The 21,391-nt window shown below is 44.4% G+C and overlaps 1 protein-coding gene across 7 annotated transcripts in view; it reads left to right on the forward strand.

Moving 5' to 3' along the window:
• The window catches only part of LOC144147085 (uncharacterized), a 256,503-nt gene that overhangs the window by 187,618 nt on the left and 47,494 nt on the right, over positions 1-21,391 (forward strand). For all 7 annotated transcript variants that reach the window (XM_077679133.1, XM_077679135.1, XM_077679130.1 and 4 more), the window contains 3 exons: positions 4,358-4,545; positions 5,623-5,777; positions 21,274-21,344. In XM_077679133.1, the coding sequence (XP_077535259.1) occupies positions 4,358-4,545; positions 5,623-5,777; positions 21,274-21,344 (414 nt within the window). The remainder of the gene's footprint in view (positions 1-4,357; positions 4,546-5,622; positions 5,778-21,273; positions 21,345-21,391) is intronic.

Raw genomic sequence — 21,391 nt, forward strand, 5'->3', positions numbered from 1 at the left:
CTAAATGCAAAACCATGCGAATATCTAGGCTGCATAACAATCCGCATGCGTATCATTTGAATAATATTCCCCTGCCTTCCGTTGACTCTTACAAATATCTAGGGCTTCATATCACGAAAGATCTCCCTTAGAATATGCATGTAGAATACATAACTAAGAATGCCAACCGCATGCTTGGATATTTGCGCCGGAACTTCTACTTCGTGCCGTCAGATGTTAAATTAACACTTTATAAGTCACTTGTTCGTCCAAAATTATAGTACGCCTGCGCTATCTGGGATCCCGGCAAAATCACGCTCACCAAATCCATTGAAGCCATTCAGAATCGCGCGACCCGTTTCATTTTATCAAACTGTAGCCGTAATGCCAGTGTCACCTCAATGAAATCTGTTCTTGGCCAGCCTGACTTGTCGGAACGTCGCAAATATCATCGTCTTTGCCTTTTCCAAAAAATATTTTTCCATGTGACTCACCTGAAAGAACAGCTGAAGCTTCCGCCTACATAAATTTCATCCCGCATAGACCATGTAAACAAAGTTGGTGTTCCTTCTTGTCGGAGTAACCTTTATAATGATGCTTTCGTTCCAAGAACCAGCCTTGACTGGAACCACCTTCCCGCCTCCACTGCTGCCATATCAGAACATTTCCAATTCAAGACTGCCCTACAAAACCTCATTTGTTAGTGTGTAGTAATACTATGTACTCTCACCTATGTACTACCATTGTTGGGTGTCATAGTTCTGTACCCCCCTCCCCCGACTACTTTCTGTAGTGCCTCTTGGCCCTGAAAGTATTGTAAATAAATAAATAAATAAATAAATAAATAAATAAATAAATAAATAAATAAATAAATAAATAAATAAATAAATAAATGTTCAGTTGTACTTGAAACACAAGCAACCTGAAACAAACGTTTTGTTTACAGTAACAAATTTTGTTTACGGTAACAACACGAGGAAAACCTTGAAGGAATATTTTGTGTGCCTATTTTAAACCTGTTCAGATGAATAGTGGGCTTAGGTTGTGGAAATCGTCTCCACGGGGCAGAGAACGTGCAAAGAACATTTGGGAAGAGCAAGCAATGGTCTTTCTACCAGAGAACCGTAATGAATTTCAATTCAAAATATCTAAAACGATCCGACTCTTTAAAAAAAAACTGTGATACAAGACTGTCTTTTCTGCCGATTTACGTTTAAGCAGCTGAAACGGTTTCTGTTTATGTAGGTGGTGGACTCCATTCTAGCAGCTGATAGACTTTGCAAAACAAAAAAAACCTGAATCGTTAAATGTGAGGGTGTGTCGGTACTGAAAAGGTTATATTCGCTGGTTCAAACCAAGGCCAAGAAGTGTAGTCACCTTTTACCAATCTCATCAACACATTAGCTTACGGTACATTTCGGGGTAATACAAAAAGAAATTTGAATGCTAAACTGTTACTTCTCATTTTTCATTTGACGCGTTTTTTTCCAAATTAGTCGGGTCCACCTAAAGCGAATTTGAGAAGAAAGCGGAAGTTTGTTACCGCACCTAAATGCAACGCTTTCAAAGCTATTTTATGTTTTGCATGGCAGCTACGGGAAGTTGATGGCCACAAGTAATTAAAAATTATGCCGTCTCTATGACCATTAGTGGGATGATAAGTTTGGATCTGGCTGGGATTAAATTGAAACACTTCAGTTGATGTGGCCTGCTTGTAAAAACTTTATTTAAACTGATTTTCATGAATGGAGTGATGAAGGGTTGGTGGAAAAAGCATTTAACATATGCAACAGGACTTCAAGAACAGTACATTTATACGTGAAAAAAAGGTTACTCCTCTTGGCAGCATTAGCACCTATTTTTGAAATCTTTCATAGGATAATTTTTCTGGGCATGCATTAAGGCACTAACGCAGTAAGCAAGCTCTTCATTGCCTTGGCATAAATTTCCCAAACACTTCACACGAAGGCTGCCTATATCTTCTTCTTTGCATTAATAATGTGGTTCATACCCACAGGTGGGGTGAGGGAGATTTTCCACGGCTTGTAAGTGGCAGCTATTTAGAGAAGTACTAAAATCGAAAGTGTGGGAGTAAAAAAATGATTATAACAAGAGTTACTCCCTAGAGACGGGGTGGGTATACGAGAGAAAATGATTGTTTCACGTCTTTCAGTTTCATTTCGTTCATTTCTTCCGTTCACTTTGTCATCGGCGTCTGAAGACAGATCAGTCGCCAATCTCCTAATTGCCGTCTGAATTTACGATAAGCCCACTCCGAAAAGCAAAAAAAAAAACCTCCTGAAAACACTCACGCCACAGTACTAAAAGTCAAACCAAAAGCAAACTCCCAGTGGGGAAAAGAATTTGCCTCATTTTGGTGGGTGCAATAGCAGGATCTGCCTCATTTATGATACGAACTATGATCTGCGTACACCTTTGCAGGGCGTTACCTCACCCATTTTCTTGCCACCTTTTTTAGGGGGCAGTCGCCGAGATTTTTTTGCAACTGCAGTTTTATATGACAGTTTGGGTTTATGACTGTCGCTCATAACGAAAAAGACTCCTTATTTGTCAAACTTTGTCTTGTAAAATTGGGGGAAACTTGTGTCGTGTAGCATAACGAGAGAAGCCAACTGTAACGACAGCCAGGGGCCCAATGCGTTGTTTTACGTTGAATTGCGGAGGTGGATATTCTAGAACGTCACGTATGTATAAAAAGGGCGATGGCAATATTAAAATACCGGTTCACATTGGCAACTGCTTTGGGCGGCTTGAAGGCATTCGTGTTCAGCTTCTGTTCGGCCTAATAGCTTCTTCAAGCGGCTCCCAGACGTCCAAAGTGTGCTGAAAATGGTTCGATTAGTCAAAATTGATAACCGATAATTACACAGAAATGAATTTTTTAGGTTTCCCGCCCTTAAAAGAACGTGACAGGATGCGGCGCAGCGATAGTATTAGAGTAAAACATGAACTTTTCATTTTTTCTTGTAACAATGAGGGCTACCTGCATTCCTCAGCACTAGGAATACGATACAGACCCGGACATACGCAATTGCGTGCGTAAAAACGTGCATGCATTCGCCCACGGACACAACCATGCACTCACCAACTCAGACAGGTCTACACGCACTCTCACGCATGTTCACACACACAAACACACGCCACACGCACAAACACGCACACAAAGAATTGCCTCGCCATAGTCGCTGCTCTAGCGAAGAACTGCTTTTCTATTGATATTTTATTCGCGCAGATCACCGATGTAGTGTCACGGCGCAAAAATGACGAGGGACGCAGAATTGCCAAGACGGGCGCTTTTTGCTATACATCACCGATGTATTTTTCCTGAGTCAAGAAGCGTGCGCCATTGATGCTTGCTAGATGTTTTGTCGGAACCAATCGACGGATGATTTTTGGGCTGCGTCCACCATGGCGGGTTACCTCGAAAGGTCTTGTTCCGTTTTCCGTTGTGTATTGTGCAGGGTAAAGACGAGATGGGAAGGGGCGGGCTTGGGTTGATGGAAATTTGCCGCGCCGTAGGGAAATTGCTAGACTTGGCCTGCAGAAACACGCTGGCGAATAAAGCCCGTCAGTTGTCTCAAAAATTTAACGGCGTGAAAAAAGGTAGTTCGCTGGGCGCTGCCAATAAGAAAAGTTGGGTTTGTACATGAAGGACTGAGTAGATAAAATTGTTTCCTCTATGTAACAGGTAAACAAAATGGGGTGATCGTCTGGTGTTCTCCATTCAGCAGAGTAATGGAAACAAGGAGGCTAGTTAGGTCTCTGAAAGGAGCAACTGGCCGAAGGCCAGGGATGTTACAGTGGTTGATGGATAAGAGGGAATCTATGCCATGGTAATCGAGCTCCTCGGACATTGAATTGTACATACGAAACTTTAGCAATTGTAGCATAAATGGGTGGGTGGTGGAAGCTTCCTGGAAAATATCTCCCAGATTGCAATGTACAACCGACTAAAAGCATCAGTCAAAGTAATGTTGTGTCGTTGTATACGGCTACCGGGTGGCGACGTTGATGCACCAATAAAGCGGGCACCGATTCCGGCATTTGGAATGGTGACCGAAAGAGTCATAAAGGAATCAAAGTCGAGTAGTCAGCATCGTAGCGTATACGGACAAGGTAAAGGAAACACGGAAATGTTTCGAGCCTAGTACACGCCTGTACGAGTTTCTGCATTTCTCGTATTTGTCACTACTCAAGAGGTGTAGCGGAGGCGTATATCCTTGTAGTCATCAGGGCGCATTCCCTACTATGTAAGTGTCTACCAAATACGCTGTGGTTTAATATTGCTTTTATCATCACATTTAGTTGTAATGCCCTTTCTCTTAGCTGACACGATTTTGCGACGTGCTTTGAACAGGCTGAGAAGACAATTGTGGACCATGGATACACTGGAGACACTAACAGACTTGCGATTCCATGCCTCCTTGTCCGACGTGGAGCTAAGATTGATTGCATCAACAAGGAAGGCATCACTCCGCTAAATATTGCTTCCACACTGGAAAAGCCTGTAGACAATCTTCTCGAGTTCTTTATTCCACAGAAGTGGTAAGCCAACATTATTTACCCCTATTTCTTATTGTGTCTGAAGTACATGTTTCTTTAGCGGCTGAAGTCGTTATGAGCTGCCGCTAGATCAATCTCTGCTCATGTTTTTTAACAGCCTAGGCAAGGTTACGGCTACTTTCACAAGCTCAATAAAGCACTGACAGATTTACTTCGGTTGTAAACGTTCACAAAGCTGTAAAGAATATGTTGTTCATGATAACATACTGAAGAAATCGGGGTGTTAAGAATTCTTTCTGCCGCATTTTTGGAAGGTATAACGTTGCTAATGGCAGCAAATGCCAACGTCTGGTTAATATCTACTGTAGTAGTCAGTACGATGCACCACTTTGAGGTTGAACAAAGTTATTATTCTTAACCGCTAAAATTGTTTCTGTAAAAATTTTTGTTTCGCAGTTTGGGTTTAGACATCGAAGACATTTTGATTCCGCTTCGTTCCGCTCAACACAAACCTCAGTGCACTTTTGGTTTCATTTCCTTTATCTTCTAAAGCACTAACTGCAAAACGATAATTTGAAAAGTCATTGGGAACAATACACCTCATACACGTACTGCTGCTTTGTAAATCATCACGTGACAACCAAGGTTTGCATCCAATGGAAGTGAGCGCAATTTAACAAGAATACAAAAAGATGACAAACGTTTAGCATTCCTTGTTATACTCGCTTTTGTCACGTGAAATGATTCAATGCTTAAAGTGGTACCTAGCTCGACACGGCTAAATGTAGATAATACTAAGAAGTGCACCCTTTTGCAAGCTACTGATGCAGCATTTATCCTGGATGTCTCTTTGTATCACTATTTTTAAAGCACCAATACCACGGTGGCTCCATCGTTTGGGCCTGAAGATCACGTTCAAGCTCGCAAACATGCTTTCGTAAAACAAATAAGTGCTACTGGTTCATTTGCAGCAGTTGTGACTGTGTACAATGTCAAATTTCCGACTTGAGCAGTTATGTCAAAAGTTCGCGACTCGGAAGTATTACAAAGCCACTTTATTTGTTAGCCGCAAAACTTTTGTGTCCTTTGCTTGCAACTGTTTTCGTAAACGTTTTGCAGGAATGCTGACAGTGAGAAATGCTTGAATTGCTTTGAAACACCTGCCAATACCAAATTTCTTCCCTGCGGTGATCGCGTATGCTGCGACAAATGTGCCGAGCACATGAAATTCTGCTTCAACTGCACAATGGTCATTATAACAATGGAGACTACTGGTAAGTCGATTTTTGGGGGGACGGCTATTTCAGTCAATAGCGGTACACCATGAAGGCGGCGTTTAAACTTACAGACGGGATTATTCCCGTAAACAAGTTAGCTTTTATAATTGCTTTAGGTTGGGCTTCAGCATCAGGATGTGGTCAAAACTAGATTCTGTTTTCCTTTTTCCATAGGCTTTCTGCTTTTTTACTCTAGTGACTCCAAACATTCCGTTGACGACTTTATCTACCACCGTGTGTAACGTCACCAATGTAACATTGCAGTGATTTAAACTGAACACAGCAGAAACAAAGTGCCGCAGCGTTAGTACTGAATGTCATGCAAAATAAACCAAGGTCTTTCTTCTTTGTACGCACTCATTTCACGAGATCCAGCATGCCAATAAATTCTCAATCGAGTTTTTTTTCGATATTTTGTTACCTATGCATCCACCATTATTCCCCCAAACAACTACGCCTGCTTATCTTAAGCCGTGTTATTTGCAACAAAGCTTCGTGAATTTGGTTCAAATAACCCGTTCTCCCGAGATGCAGAAATTTGGAGCCTTTGGTCTTCAATGAGTAAAAGGTTGCATTTAAACCTTGACTGAAACCGAATGTTGCACCAAGCTGATAATCGGCATTAGGTTCATGTTGATGTCAACTTAGTGAAGCTAGTTCAGAAGCAACAACACTGCCTTCTTTGGCACTATCTCAATTCCCGCAAAAGTGACTGAGTTTTAAGTAACAGGTTGTGACACCCAAGTGTCTGAAAGCACAACTGCCGTGTGGTTGCCTGGCAAATATACAAGATCGTTGCAACCTTTGCTGCGTATTAACAAAAATTGCGATTTAGCAAAACATAATTAAAAAGAGCATCATTACACGTGGTGAAGTTGATAGCGGCGCGAGAGCTGACGCTGCTGGTCGGAAAATTATGAATTAAGAAGGCTATAGTTGTACAAACGGTGGGTGTTGAATCCTCTACGTGGTATCCACTTTAATTCAGTGTGTCGAACCGAAAAAAATACCGGTTCGGTTACGGCTCTGGTTCAGGTGAAATCTTTTTTATTCCGGTTCAGTTCCGGTTCGACAAAATCACGTACCGAACCGGTTCGCAAACCGGTTCGAGAGCTTGAACTAGTTCGCGAACCGGTTCGATGAGTTGAATTATCACTTAAATTAGAAAAAAAACATTTAGTAGTTTAAAACGGCAATCAAATCAAATTACAAACAAGAATTCCAAATGCTGCTGTTCCCCAAGGGCAGTGGCGCAATTGCAAAGCAAACTTTAAATAATTACGAGATATTAAAAAAACAGATGAAGTGGCGACGATTTACCATGCTGCGCACGGAAAGACCTTTCGTGCCTGTAAAACCATAAACTTCTAGAACAGTATATTCAAGGCAGAAGCATACGGTATCCTAAAGGTTTTATACAACATTGTCCAACACCAAATACCAAAGTCTATCGTGTACAGGGACTCCCTCAGCGTTGTACATGCGCTGTCCTTTATCAAACGATCTAAAGACTATGAAGTTAATGCTATTTTTAGAGTCATTCTATCCGCATGTACCGCAAACCTTGATATAACTATATGCTGGGTTCTAGGCCACTGTGGGATCGGCACGAGGTCGCGGGTTCGATTCCCGGCCGCGGCGGCCGCTTTTCTGATGGAGGCGAAAAGCAAAAACGCCCGTGTGTACGAGATTTCGGCGCACGTTAAAGATCCCCAGGCAGTCAAAATTAATCCGGAGCCCTCCACTCATCGCCTCATCCTCATCGCCTGCATTGCGTCGGCGCGTTAAACCCTACAATCAATCAATCAATCAATCAATCAATCAATCAATCAATCAATCAATCAATCAATCAATCAATCAATCAATCAATCAATCACTGTGGGATCGTTTGGAATGAGGTTGCTGATGAAATGGCTGCCGGTGCTGAACTTCAGGGCACAGTTGATATAACAACACTACCGTACAGTGACATGAAGCCACACATCAAACAACTTCGTAAAACATGAAAAGGAGATTGGAGTGAACAGAAAGAAAAGTTACACGCAATAAACCACACTTGAGACGCGACACCACCGACACACGCAACAAATATACACAGAAATCGCCTTCGCTAGGCTATGGATATGCACACGCATGCAAAACACTCGTATCTGCTCACGCGACCTTGAAGACCCCTGTGCAGTGGGTGCGGGGAGGCCCTATCCGTACTTCAAATACTCATTCAATGCAAGGCACTTGACACAACACGACACAAACACTTTCCCCAACTCTACAGACAACACATTCCAGTCCACCCATCGTTGTTTTGGGGTGAAGATCCCATGGTCCATGTCAAATCCTTTTTTCAAGACTTGTCAGATGTTAAGTTTTTAAACCTTATTTCCTCTCATGTGTAATCAAAACTTGCCCTATACACCAGCCACCAGCATTGTCTTCAACTGTTTTTACTCTTGGCGTTATTGAGCGATTTCAGTGTTTACATCTTCACCCCTCAACACAACCACCAATTTGGCGCTCTTTTCCCAGTTGGCCTTGCGCCATAAAACTCCAACCACCACCACCACCATCATCATCATCATCATCCATTTGCTTCTCGCATATTAGGCATCTTACTCTCTGTGTAACATATCAAGCGAAACTCAAACCGCGCGACCATTGAGTACAGGTGACAGGTCGCATTCAGCCGCCAGAGTTGCACGCCAACGCAACGCCAACGGGTTTCCCGCCTCCGCAACGCGCCTGTAATCGGTTACGGCATGAAGCCTAGGTGTGCATGCACGCCCCCCTGCTTGGACCCCAAGCCAGTGCACACACAAACCGGCAACCGGTGATGGGCGCGTGCAAAGGCGTGAAATACGCGGGGAAAATGTCGCGCGGAAAGCTTTTTATGTTGAAGCATTCTGGGCTCACTTTGGCGTTCAAAGCTGGAAAGTTGCTCTCGTAACGCCTGATGAGCGCGCTGCCACCATTATTAGCCGAATGTGACTTATAAAAGCGGCATCTGTGGTGACAAGGGGAATAACAGTTTAATCAGGGCCGGCGGTGGCGAGGAGGAGCGCCGGAGTGGCACCGAGTAAATTGGCTTCACCGGAATGAAATCGAGGTTAGACGTATACTTCTCCGCAGTAAAACCGAGTTGTGTCGTGGCAGCAGGTGCTTTAAGCAAAGGTTACGCAGGGCAATGCTTGGTCCCAGTGGTTAGCTGACATTTACATCGAAAGCGTGTCAGTGAGTGTTCGGTTCAGGCGTTCAGTAAGTTTGTGTCTGATGAAGGAAGAGCATAGAATGTCGTTTACACGTTGGTACAGAAAGTACCGGCCGAGGTCCGTGAATAGTTACCCATGAGCTCAGTTCTGTAAAAGGACGCCACCGAGGAGAATAACTGGAACGTTTATCGCACAACAGGTTGGAAAGGGAGGAGTGACAGCGAAACGCGTCGCATAATTTCATGCACCCGCGATTCACTTGTTCCCGACACTGATCAGGGATAAGTGCGGAGCAGGTGCAATCCGACCCAATAAAGGGGTTTAGCAGAAACGTCTAGAGTTGGAGTGGACCGTCTGGAAATACAGGCAGTATTTCCGCTTGTGGGCGGAAGACTATGCCGACATGACTTGCTGTTGGCGTGTCACCAGACTGCTGTGGTAGGAACAGCCGTATGTGTTCGTGTATGCCCAGAATTTCTTCTCAAAATCAAGCCGAAAAATCCCCCCATCTCCACGAAGTGAATGAGGATGAGAGGGGCGAAGCTAAAATGCTTATCGGTAACACCGTGATTCTCCAAATCAAGCCAAAAATTGTTCGCGAATGGTATACGCAAACTGGCACTTTAGAAACCGATCGAAAAAAAGAGACCCCGCCGGTACTTCAACCCGCTACGTTCGTCGAGTGCGCGTGACGCTCACACCACTGCACCACCGCATAGGGAGTACGCCCTACGCCCCCGCGAAATAATCTGTGTACTACATGGGAGCCACCCTTCGTTTGTCACACATCGGTGTTCAATAGCTGGTTTGCAGAATTCCCGGCAGTTAAACTTAAATTCCTTACATAGCGCTGGCGCAGTACGGTTCCCCGAAGCCCCCAGAATAGCTGATCGCCATCAACTCCCTGCGTCGAGAAGGTGATCGCGAATGTATTGTGCCCTTCTGCGAGTGCGATTCTGACTCAGAATTAGAATGAAAAAAGTTTAATTTGTTCATTGATAATGTATGCATGAGTGACAATACAGAAGGAGGTCCCAGAGCCAAGAGATGAAAGGGGACCTCCTGTAAGTTAGAGGATCTACGGCCAGTACGTGAAGTATTGGCAGTAGGTCAAATAAATAAACAAAATTAACACATAGTAAATGGGAATAGAAGACAGGTTGTTGCATATTGACAATAAAAAGAGCGAATGTGGTTGTGACTGTAATAAAATAAAAAAAAAGACCTGTTGCAAAAACATGCAACCATGACGTGAGTTTAGCGTTAGCTGGGAGAGAATTTCAGAACAGGAGAGCGGGAAAGTGGGCAGTTTTCCATAATTAGAGTGTGCGATAGGCAAGAGCAAATTAAGATTAGAAGCAAATCTAGTTAACAAGACTTGACCTAGTGAACATTAAATAATATTATGTCATCTAATGACTGAAACAATAAAATTGCCAGGTTATATTTGAGTATTTCATTGGTAAGTAATATACTCAACTGCCGAAGCAGTGAATAAGCACGGGTGTCCAATTGACTGAAAAGTTAATGTTCCACTGGCCTGAGCTTGGATACGTTGTAATGGCAACGGAACAGTGCGGTACGTCTAACCCCATGAAGGTAGGCGGCACGTAAAATGGCTATGGATAAAAGCACAGTAAAGGGAAAGTAAGGTGGATAAGCTGAAAACATGCCCCGCTTTAAGTCATATCCTGATGCTATGAGCTGCTTTTGTCCTTAAATATGAAATGTGCTGAGTATATTTAATTGACTATCAAGAAGAAAGCACGGCAAGCACTATGTGACTAGTGACTGCCGGGCTTCCGTTTTACGCTTTACCCCTCCTGAAAAGTTCCGTATATACGGAAATATGGGAATACGGAGTACACACAAAGCCGCAACAAAACACTAGATATTTTTTGAGAAACACACATGAATGAAATAATGCATACTTATCCAAAAATTTAATAACGATTTTATGTCTGTAAGTTTACTAGAACCGCCAAATCATTGTCCGTATGATTTCCGTAAATACGTAGTTTACCTAAAACACACGGGGCGTCATTTTGCTTATTATTGAAGATAAAAACACGAAACCTGTGGCAAACGTTTTTATTGCCCCCATTAATGTGATTTCCTGTTTTTTTATACTAACATCTACTTTCGGTGTGCTTGGGGGAGGAATAATCCGTATGAACTCCGTATTCCCATAATTCCGTATATACGGAAGGTTTCAGTAGGGACGCTCAATACTTCGGCCGATATTGATTCCTTATTACCCAAATTACCTTCCGGAACTTTTATTCCGCGTGTAAGTCGCCTTATATTTTCTACGAGTGCCGGTCGCGCACGTATATGCAGTTAGCAGCTCCGTTGTAGCGACGTCGCGGAAGCGTCGTTAAGCCAAAATACGGCTGGCATTTACGCCATATTGAGTTATGGACCTTACCAAGTTTATTACGTTGTAGAAACTAACAAAGTACAGCCGCATTCATGGTGACACGAATGCGTCTGGGCGCAGGCTTCGCTTCTCGGTCGAGTCGTGACGACACGTCGGGCGACAAGCCGGCCGTCTGGTTTTGTCGGCGTCTTGGGTACGCGAGCCAGTGACATTACGCGTACAGTCAAGCTCATCATTAGTGCGAGATTAGGGGTTCACATTTTTATTTCTCACCTGGAATCCTTCTTTTGTACTAGAAGCACAGGTAACGCTAACTGCATGAAAGAACGTTCCACCACATCTTCGTGGAGCATTGTACTACTTTGCTCATGAGTGGCCAGGTGTTCAGTGGCGACAGTATCGTCGGCTTTTATGTGATAGTTGACGCTCGTTGTTTTGCCCACTAGAAGACTGTCTAGGTCAAATATAATAGAGATTTAAGTAATAACATAACACAACAAACTTTATTGTAGATGGTGGACCCGTCGGTCGGCATGGGGAATAAAAGAAAGGGGGAGGGGTAGCATTTAAATAATAAGTGTTACCGAACCGACTTGTTAAAACTAATCACTCGCTGGCGTTAGGATAACTTGAGATTGAAGATGCGAACAGCCTTTTTTGAAGAACTGTTCTTGCAAAACGTAATTTAAGTTGTGTGCAAGAGGTGAAAACATGCCGCCTATGCACACTTCCATTGGGTAAATACTTACGGCTTTGTAACTTGCTTCACCAATCCTTTTATTTTACATGCAACCTTTTCGTACGCCGTAGAAGCTCAACTTATATACAATGAGCAGCCCAGCAGCTTGCGTGTGATATCAGGTATTCCCTCCTGGCCTTGCTGTTAGGGTGGGTTAAATCGCTTAATTTCTTGGAAAGATATGGGAATTACAGACCAGCGTTGTATGGGTCAAATTAGCTAAGTTCTTGGAAAGAAATAAGAATGATGGAAGTAAATCCGGAACATTCATACATCACACCATGGTGGTTACAGCACATAGCAAAGAACAGAAAATTGGAACATATAACGAACATCTAATACCATATCACTGCGCATATCGAACTGATCCTGTTCTATCGTGCTGCAGATGTTACCGCAAGCGCAGCTGCGGATATGAATACGACAGAAAGATGGCTTTTGCCCGACAGAAAATAAACATTTGTATAGAACCGCAGCTGGCAATTTATCCAAACCATTCAGAGTTCGCTACGTGGTGTTTACATCATATAAAGCTATAATTGCACTTGCCAAACTGTCTTTGAAGACTGTCTTTGAAGAGCGTTGCAGAGCACTGCACCGTGTTGACGACTTCCTCAGCTATTTAGTGAACATGAAGAGGAATTCATTTCAGGATTGTCTAGGTATAGCTGTAGGTGGCACCCGTCTAGTCGTGGAAAAAAATTCTGCATGGCGAAAGCATTTCTCCAGTTAGGGCTCATTCTTGCTGAATAGTTTTGCTCAATAATATTGCAAATGAGCGTAGGCGCCTCGCAAAACGAATGACCATAGATTTTATTGGTAAAACCGCACATGTAACGCATTACGCAACTTTAGGAATAACGTCATCTCAGCCACCGAAAATGAATCTACGCATACCTGTTGAAAAAAGAAACCCACGCAATTTCCACCACTGAAACTGAGGTCCCGAAGTCCGGTCTGTAGGAATTCTCAGAATTCTTCGCCTTATTATCCAACGTGCGTCGGACACGCGTTCTGAAGCGTCGCATCCTGACACATGAACCTGTTAGGCCAATGAGCCGGGATCCCCAAAATAAATGCTCCGGAAAAGAGGCGGGTCATGCACAAACCAAGAAAGGAAATGCTTGAAAATGACATAAATGAATCATCTAAAAGCGCGTGGTCTGTCCTGTTGTTTTTGTAGAGACAACAGACAACAGGCTTCGGTTTTTGGTCGGCGACCGCAAAATTCAAGAAACGTAAGACACAAGGTGTGTATACGCTTTCTAGAATAAAGGATACATTGGCTCACCTGCGCCAAAACTATGTTCGGGTATTAGAGATAAAGTTATATAATTCATTAATTTAGATACCCTAAAAGCCCCGAAGGGCATTACATAGGGAGGGGATCAGAAAAGGAAAACTTGAACGGATAATATACATAGGATGAGTATACAAACAAAAACATTGAAGATTGACCTATACAAGGCAAACAATACAATTGTTGCATGAGAAATTTGACATCAGGCTAACAATGAACACAAAATGTGCTTTAAAAGAGCAAAACAGCACTTGAGCATTTAACACCAAGTCATAACACAGACAGAGCAATGACGGAACATGTAACACTGGGCTTGCAATTGATAAAGTTAAACTGCATCTATTTGCGCAAGATCCTCTTTTTGTAGATGTGATAATAGCGCCGCTTGAAAAGATGGTAGGTTTATTGAAGATACTATGTGTTTGGGCAACCTATTCCATTCTATAATGCTCAGGACAAGATGTGAATTTTGGTATTTATTTGTTTTTGCAAAAATTGGTTCGATTTTACGGGAGTGGTCTAGTCTGGAGGAAACGTAACTGGCAGTTCGAAGGAGGAACTGGGAAGATGAAGAAACGGGGTGAAGGACGGAGTAGAACAAAACCAGTCGATTATATTTTCTGCGCATGGCGAGTGGCATGAGGTTTAAGGAATGCTTTAGGGCAGATACGCTCTGATGACGTGAGTAAGATGACGAGATAAACCTTGCCGCGCGGCTTCGCACAGACTCAAGTAAATTTGTTAGGTAATAATAATGCGGGTTCCAGATAACTGACGCATATTCCAACGATGATCTAATGAGCGAAGTATATGCAAGGAGCTTAGTCTTAAAGCACGCAGGGTGTAATCGACGTTTTAAGAGGCCCAGTTTTTTTTAACATTTATTGGTTATGTACTCTATGTGTGAGTTCCAGCTCAGATCAGAGGTTATATAAATTACAAGATATTTATATGATGAAGCCATTCTACGTCTATGTCATTTATTGTGTAGTGATTTAAAGGCCGGTCAAGCGCACAGGAAAAACCTTACGTGTTTGGTTTTTTTCAAAGTTTAGGCCCATTTGCCATGTGTCACACCATTTCGATAGTTGCGTTAGGTCAGATTGAAGAGCAGATACGTCAGTCAGTGGAGTTAGTTATTTGCCGGTATATTACGCAATCATCTGCGAAAAGACGAATGGAAGATGTTATGCCAGTTTCGATGTCATTGATATAAATAAAAAACAAATGGGGCCCAAAGAGAGAGCCCTGTGGGACGCCTGATGTGGCGTGAATAGAACGGGAAATGTAGTTATTGTTTTGGTGATCGATCACCAAAGAAAAAATTGTTTCTAACAGCCGGCGGCATCTGTGAGTCCTAAATCCTCCCATTATGGCTACGTTCTGCCCATGCTACATTGTAGCGAAAGACAGCGCACGTACAGGGCTGAAATGCAGCTGTATTTTATTATTTAGGCAGTGTGTCCATTTTTTCGAGTTTATTTGGTTAAATATGTTACGAGTGAAACGCGATGTGAAAGCTATTTGATCGGCACATTATCTCGCTCGGCGCATTGACTACCAATCTGTAGAAGGGCCACCTGGGTTATAATAAATAAAACTTCTTGCGGCCGTTGTCAGTTCTTAAGGTGTTCCATAAAACTGCTGTTGGGCTCGGCTTTGCAGCACCCACTTACAGCAGGATCATACGACGCTTCATTGGTATTTGTGCGCACAACAGAGCTTTGGTGAAAGGTTTCTGTGAGATTTTGGAACCATTACTGGCTTTATGAAAACCGACGTCTCGAGTATATTGACAGAGGAGCAGAATTCTGGATTTGGTGTTCTGCCAAACTGCCTGCTGACGGCGCCTGTTTATCACACCTCGGTGACGCTAGCTGCACTGACTGATGGTAGTACTGTTAGAATTTGTTCTATCACCGTTTTGGCAGCCGACGTAGAAGAGGTTATAGCGTACGCTAGTCGCCCACATTCAAAAACAGAAATAAACTATACTGAGACTAAAATGGAATCTATGTTTCGCCTATCTAATTTCGAATGTATAATTCCGCCCACACGTGTATGGCCGTCCTATCAAAGTGGTAAGCTGACATAAATTCTTTTGGTGTTTTGGGAACATTAAGGACTGCTCTCAGACACATTCTTGATTGAGCTTACGACTACAACAATGCAATATACCAGTCGTTTACATGTGTCAAACAGCACCGTCCTTCTTCACCCAAGCTTTCCGTGATCACTGGGTGCGGAACAACAATTTCTATTAACCGGGCGGCGAGAGCAAGGAGATATTTTTCAGCGTTGTTATATCCATGCTGCGTGCCGAGGTACGACAATCCTGTCATGATGAGGCTTCAGCTGGACACTTCGATGTCAGTTGCCCATTTTTCCGGGTACAGAAGGCATACTACAGTCAACTGCTTATAATTAGAAGTTGTTCAGTGGCTAAAGCGTTGTGCTGCTGAGCACGAGGACGCGGGTTCGATTCCCGGCCGCCGTGGTCGCTTTTTATGATGAAGGCGAAAACCAAAAACGCCCGTATGTATGAGATTACGGTGCACGTTAAAGATACCCAGGTGGTCAAAATTAATCTGGAGCCCTCTAATACGGCGGGCCTCATCGCCTGCGTTGCGTCGGCGCGTTAAACACTACAATCAATTAAATCAGAAGTTGTTGGAATTATTGGATAATTAGGAAGGACTTGCTGGCCTCGGCAACTTTACAGACTATCCAACGGAAAATTGATGGTTAATTGATGGAAATTACATAGAATAAAAGCATCGAGGCGGCCACCCTTGCTCGAGGAAATTCAAACATTTCAAGCGCGACAATATCAGCGTTTTTATAGTGAGGCCGGCGCAATCGCAACTGAGGCAGGGCACAGTTTATAAAGGGGGAGTGCAGTTGAGAGCGGCATCAGCAAACGCAAGTCCCTTTAGACGTCCTCAACTTTCCTTTACCAAGAGCATTGTGATCAGTTTGTGTGTTCGACAGTTCAAGCTTCCATTTTAGCAACGACTCTCAGCTATTACGCCTACCCGTGTTTCGTGCTGGAAGTAGACACTCCGACAATATCATGAGAGGAGACATGTGGAGCTATAAGAATTCTGTTCTCGTGGTTTTTGTTTAATTAGATGTTCGGGTAATTCGAAGTGCTTTGCAGTCCATGTGTGCTTTGTACGGGAGTCGTCGTTATTGGCTGAACCTGCTTCAAACGGTACGGTTGCACGTACAAACCACCCGTGATGGTCATGTCTCCAAAACAGCTCCCGGGAAAGCAGCCGGATAGCTTCACTGAGCTAATGCGCCACGCGCGCCCCTTCAACAGGTTGCAATTTGCCTACTTGGGCCATTCATAACTTTGTCTCTACGCAACAAAGGAACTATTGTGGCCACTGACTACTCCGCACGTTAAGCCGAGGCGAAGACTTTATGGCAAGGTACAGGCGCTCAAGCCAGAATTTTCTTCTGTGAGAGCATCGTTCTGCAATTAGGCGCGCCCACTTTTCTGACTAAGAGTTCCGGTACCGCTTTCAGTCCTCCTTTTATGTAGAGCATTCCCTAATTGACTCACTGAGCTATCGGAAAGGCATTACCCATAACCCCAAAATAAACGGCTTCACAGAGCGTCTTGTCGAATATTCACTGACATGCCCTCTCTTTACGTCTACCTATAACAGAGAAACTGGTACAAAGGTCTGCCAGATGTAATCATCGCTTACAATACGGCGATGTAAGGAACAACTCGACTCACAATTTGAGCTTGTTTACGAATTGTCGGTGGCGAAATCTGTGACGCTATGTTCTATGTAGATAACGCAACAGTCCCTAAATGAGTTTGTGGTCACGAACCTCCGGCCGCAGACTTATGCAGTGACAAGGGATGCCCCTAGGGTCACTGCTGTCAGAGCATACAATATTCTGCTTTCATTCATAGCTTGACATACAATATGGATGCTGAATTGCCGAGTGAGACAGGTTTCTCGCTTACCTTTTCAAGATATCAACGCTTCGAAGGAGCCAGTCCTTTGTACGCAGAAATTACGATTGTACGCGTTGTTGCAACATTTTTTATCTCGTTCAAGGCAGCATAAAATGGTGGTTTCTTTTAGCGAAAGTTATTTGGGCTTGTGCCACTCGCGAAGCCTCAGAGTTAGAAATTCGCCAATATGAGCGGTGAAGCGAGTGCTACGGCAACGGCGACCGCGCGAGTTATATGCAGTTCGACCGTCTACGCCGCCTGTGTTCGCCGCGGCTGCGTTACCAAAAAAGTTGCACAGACATCTACGCTTGTTTCCTAAGAAGTGAAGAGCGATAGCGATACTTCGACTCCCGCGGTTGGTTCGTACGCAGTTACTGCATTTCCGATCTATGCTTCACAAGCACGAAATGTCACTTAAAGTAGAAAGACTAGGAAAGTGGGTTTTTAATCGCCGTCTGCCAGACGTGACAAAAGCTTTCTGCGCTTCTGTGGCTTAAAATGTTAGCGTGAAAGGTTGCGGATGCGAAGTTTTGGTCAGTTTAAGCAAAAGGGAGTGCGTGTCAGGGTATCAAAATAGCTATTCTGTGATGTCTAGGGTAGGATGAACACTTGCTTTGTTCAAAGAAAGTGAAGATAGAAGGCCTTTGTTCAGGATGAAATACTTGTGGTTTAGAAAAGTGTGGTAAAAAATGGCAGGAAGCTTAAAGGTCGCGCCTGAGTCTACGGCACCAGATGCAGCAGCTCCTTCCCTTGCCCTCTTATTGAGCTCGCGCTGAACTTGAGGTAACGAGCTGGCCAATTTTGTCACCACGTCTAAAAGTGGAATTATGTTTGAGTTTACCCACTGGGGTGGCTCAGTTGCAAAGGCGTTGCGCTGCTGAGCACGAGGTCGTGGGCTCGATTCCCGACCGCGGCGGCCGCTTTTCTGATGGAGGCGAAAAGCAAACACACCCGTGTGTACCAGATTTCAGCGCACGTTAAAGATCCCCAGGTGGTCAAAATTAATCCGGAGCCATCCACTACGGCGCGCCTCATCGCCTGCGTTGCGTCGGCGCGTTTAACCCTACCATCAGTCAAATGTTTGTGTTGTTCTGCCCGGGCCATACCCTTCGATATGACTAGGTTGCGTAGAAGAGATTGCATGTTTCGCCTATTTTAGCAGAGGTTTAAGTTAAGAGTTAAGTTAAGTTACCAAACACCTTAGCGCACATATATTTTCAGATACTTGTGTTGGTTTTTCGTCCACAGAATTTCTGATTCTTCGGTATTGAAACCTCGCTGTACCAAGGGGAAAGATTGTGTTCCTAGGCATGGGATGAGGATTCGTTCCTAACGTTTTTCGAGGAGGGAAGTGTGGTAGTCGTAGTCACAAGGATCACGGTATGTGAGCTCGTGCGCCTCTTTCATGGTGTGTCGTTCTCTTCCAGACCATTGGATCATGTTGTCCGAGTGACGTTGTTAACTTTCTGCATTATGGATGGGCACATCTCCCGAAGCGCGTAGGTGTTCTGTCCCCAGAAACCTGTATAAAGTCCTTTTTAGCGTCTGTAATGATGTTACGCTTCTATTTGATACTTTCGCTACTCGGATTGCCAAGTCGGATTGATCCAACTTCCGCTTCTTTGTTCCTGTATGTTGGAGAGTGATGCAGTCACAAAGGTTGCCAGAGTAGTCAACTTTCCCCGAATTGAATTGACACAATACAGAACATTAATATAACCGTAATAAACAGGTACGTACAGCGATGCAATACATAAAGAAAATTACGTACTATACATGACATGACTGCCTTCATTGCGGCACAGTAAAACAAAGAATTCTATGGGTCAAAGAAAAGGTGTTTGCAAGCTTACTGAACGATTCCGTTGTATTAGCGTTAACTTTCACAGGAGCAGTTGCATGTTAAAGGAATTTCCTTTTTGTGCGAGTTGTTCGCGAGCCTGACCCCGCCAGACGAAGTGACACCGACACGCAAGAAACAAAAAACAGGGGAGGGTGCATCAATTCACGCGCGTCCCCCGTACAGGAAGGCGCCGGCATGCAGGCGCCAACTGCCGGCGCTCATAGCGTCATGGTGCGCTACTTCGCGTTGATTCTTCTAGACGGCGCGCACCATCTGAACGAGTCATAGGGAGGAAATAAGGCGCGTTCGTAGCATTGCTCACGTCTCGGTTCGTAGCGCAGTGGGAAGGGCGCCACGTACCTCCCGTTGAGGCCAGAGAGTCGTGGGTATCGAAACCGGGTGTCGCCGCTTCAATGGCACTTTTTCTGGTGACGTCACCTCCGTGTCGGATATCACGTCACCAAAATCTTTGTGTAGACGGGCATAAAACACTTTCGTGTTAAAAAACCCGCCGATGGTTCCGGACGTCGCGGGACCCTAGCGTCGTCGACGCAGCGTGCAGGTCGTGTAGACGTTGCCTCACTGGTCTCGTGCAGTCGGGCACGAGACGCAGCTCCCAGGTCTCTTGCCTCACTGTGCTCCTAGCTCCGCGGCTTCGGTGGCATATTGCCCATAGCAGCACGGTTGAGTTTTATTATGACGTGAAAAGCATGGAAGGAGTCTGATAACGCCGGCATAAGTGATGTGAAATACTTCCCGCAGGGAGCTGAAGAAGCTCGCTAGATTGCCTAAATCTGCGTTCGAAAGATACAAACAATTAATGCTCAACTGTACAAGCATGGACGACGCAATGTCTAATACGTACCCGGTGACCTTGTCTAGGTGTGGACCCCGCCTGAGAATTTTAGAAAAGCTCCTCCTCAGCGGCGTTGTCCAACGTCCAGCCCTTCGCCGCCTCTCCGATGTTATCGACAAAGTCTTTTCGAAGAATACTGCAGAACGCTCTTCTTTACGCAGCGGTACCTTTCAATTGTACACGTAGCACCCATCAACCGTACTCCACGCAATCAAGCTAAACTCTGTTTGGAGAACTCGATCACTGCATTCTTATCTTCGGTGTTGTACGCTCGGGTGACTGTTCCGGCGTTTCTTTACTGTTTCCATGAGGTGGCTCACTGATCTGTACTATGGCATAGAATGATTCCGCATCCAATCTTCAATGAGGAGCAATGACATGACATAATTATTATTGCCAAGTAGCCCACGCTGCCTGCCGATCACTTGAACCACGTGAGAAGCATTTCCCCAAAACGGGGACGTTCAAGCAGCTGAAAGGGGTGTAAGACAAAATGGAGAAGTTGCCTGGCCACTGGTCTACGGTTGTAAAAGCTGAATTGTGGGCCCAAATTCTCTTTTAGATGCGGAGCATCTCATGCTCAGGGCTGTGTCCCTCCCTCCCTTGTCGTCCACCGTCCGCACTCCACTGCGCATGCGCGTCTATTCTGCCCGTCAGCGTTTGGGCTGACGTCAGCGCAGTCCACTATAAAAAGAAATAGGCGGCACCCGGTTTCGATCCCAGGACTCTGGCCGCAACGGGAGGTACGTGGCGCTCTTCCCACTGCGCTACAAACCGAGACGGGAGCATGTGCTACGAACGCGTCTTATGTCCTTCACTCATTCAAACTACGTCAAGAAGCTACTGATACAACGAAGGACCGCGAAGCTGAGCGTCCTCGGAAACGACGAACTGAAAACAAATGGGAACTTCAGTCGACCCCATGGCGGCTTCGCATACTACTCAGGGTTCCCCTATGGGAAGATGGTGTAATTTTTTAAATAAAGTGTTTCTCTAACTGACCAATTTCAGCAATTAGTTCAATCGTTCCAATGTAAACAGTGGACTTCGTGTGCAGTCTCTTGCACGCATCTTATATTGGTCTGTGCCATTGGCCTAATGTTGGGAACTTAGGTGTGTAATAATTTTCGCCTTTTTTAAATTTAACACAATCACATGTGAGTTGAAAACTGATTATGATTCCTCTGCAGACACCAGCACCATGACCACAATCACAACCGAGAAGTACTCAGTCATTGCAGGAGAGAGGCCTGCTACTAAGGTAAGCTTTGTGTTTTTATTCGCCCCAGAACTCGAGCAAAAATTATC

Source organism: Haemaphysalis longicornis, unplaced genomic scaffold (genome assembly GCF_048455015.1).
Source record: "Haemaphysalis longicornis isolate Haplotype H1 unplaced genomic scaffold, Haemaphysalis longicornis Haplotype H1 scaffold_7, whole genome shotgun sequence".
NCBI lineage: Eukaryota > Metazoa > Arthropoda > Arachnida > Ixodida > Ixodidae > Haemaphysalis > Haemaphysalis longicornis.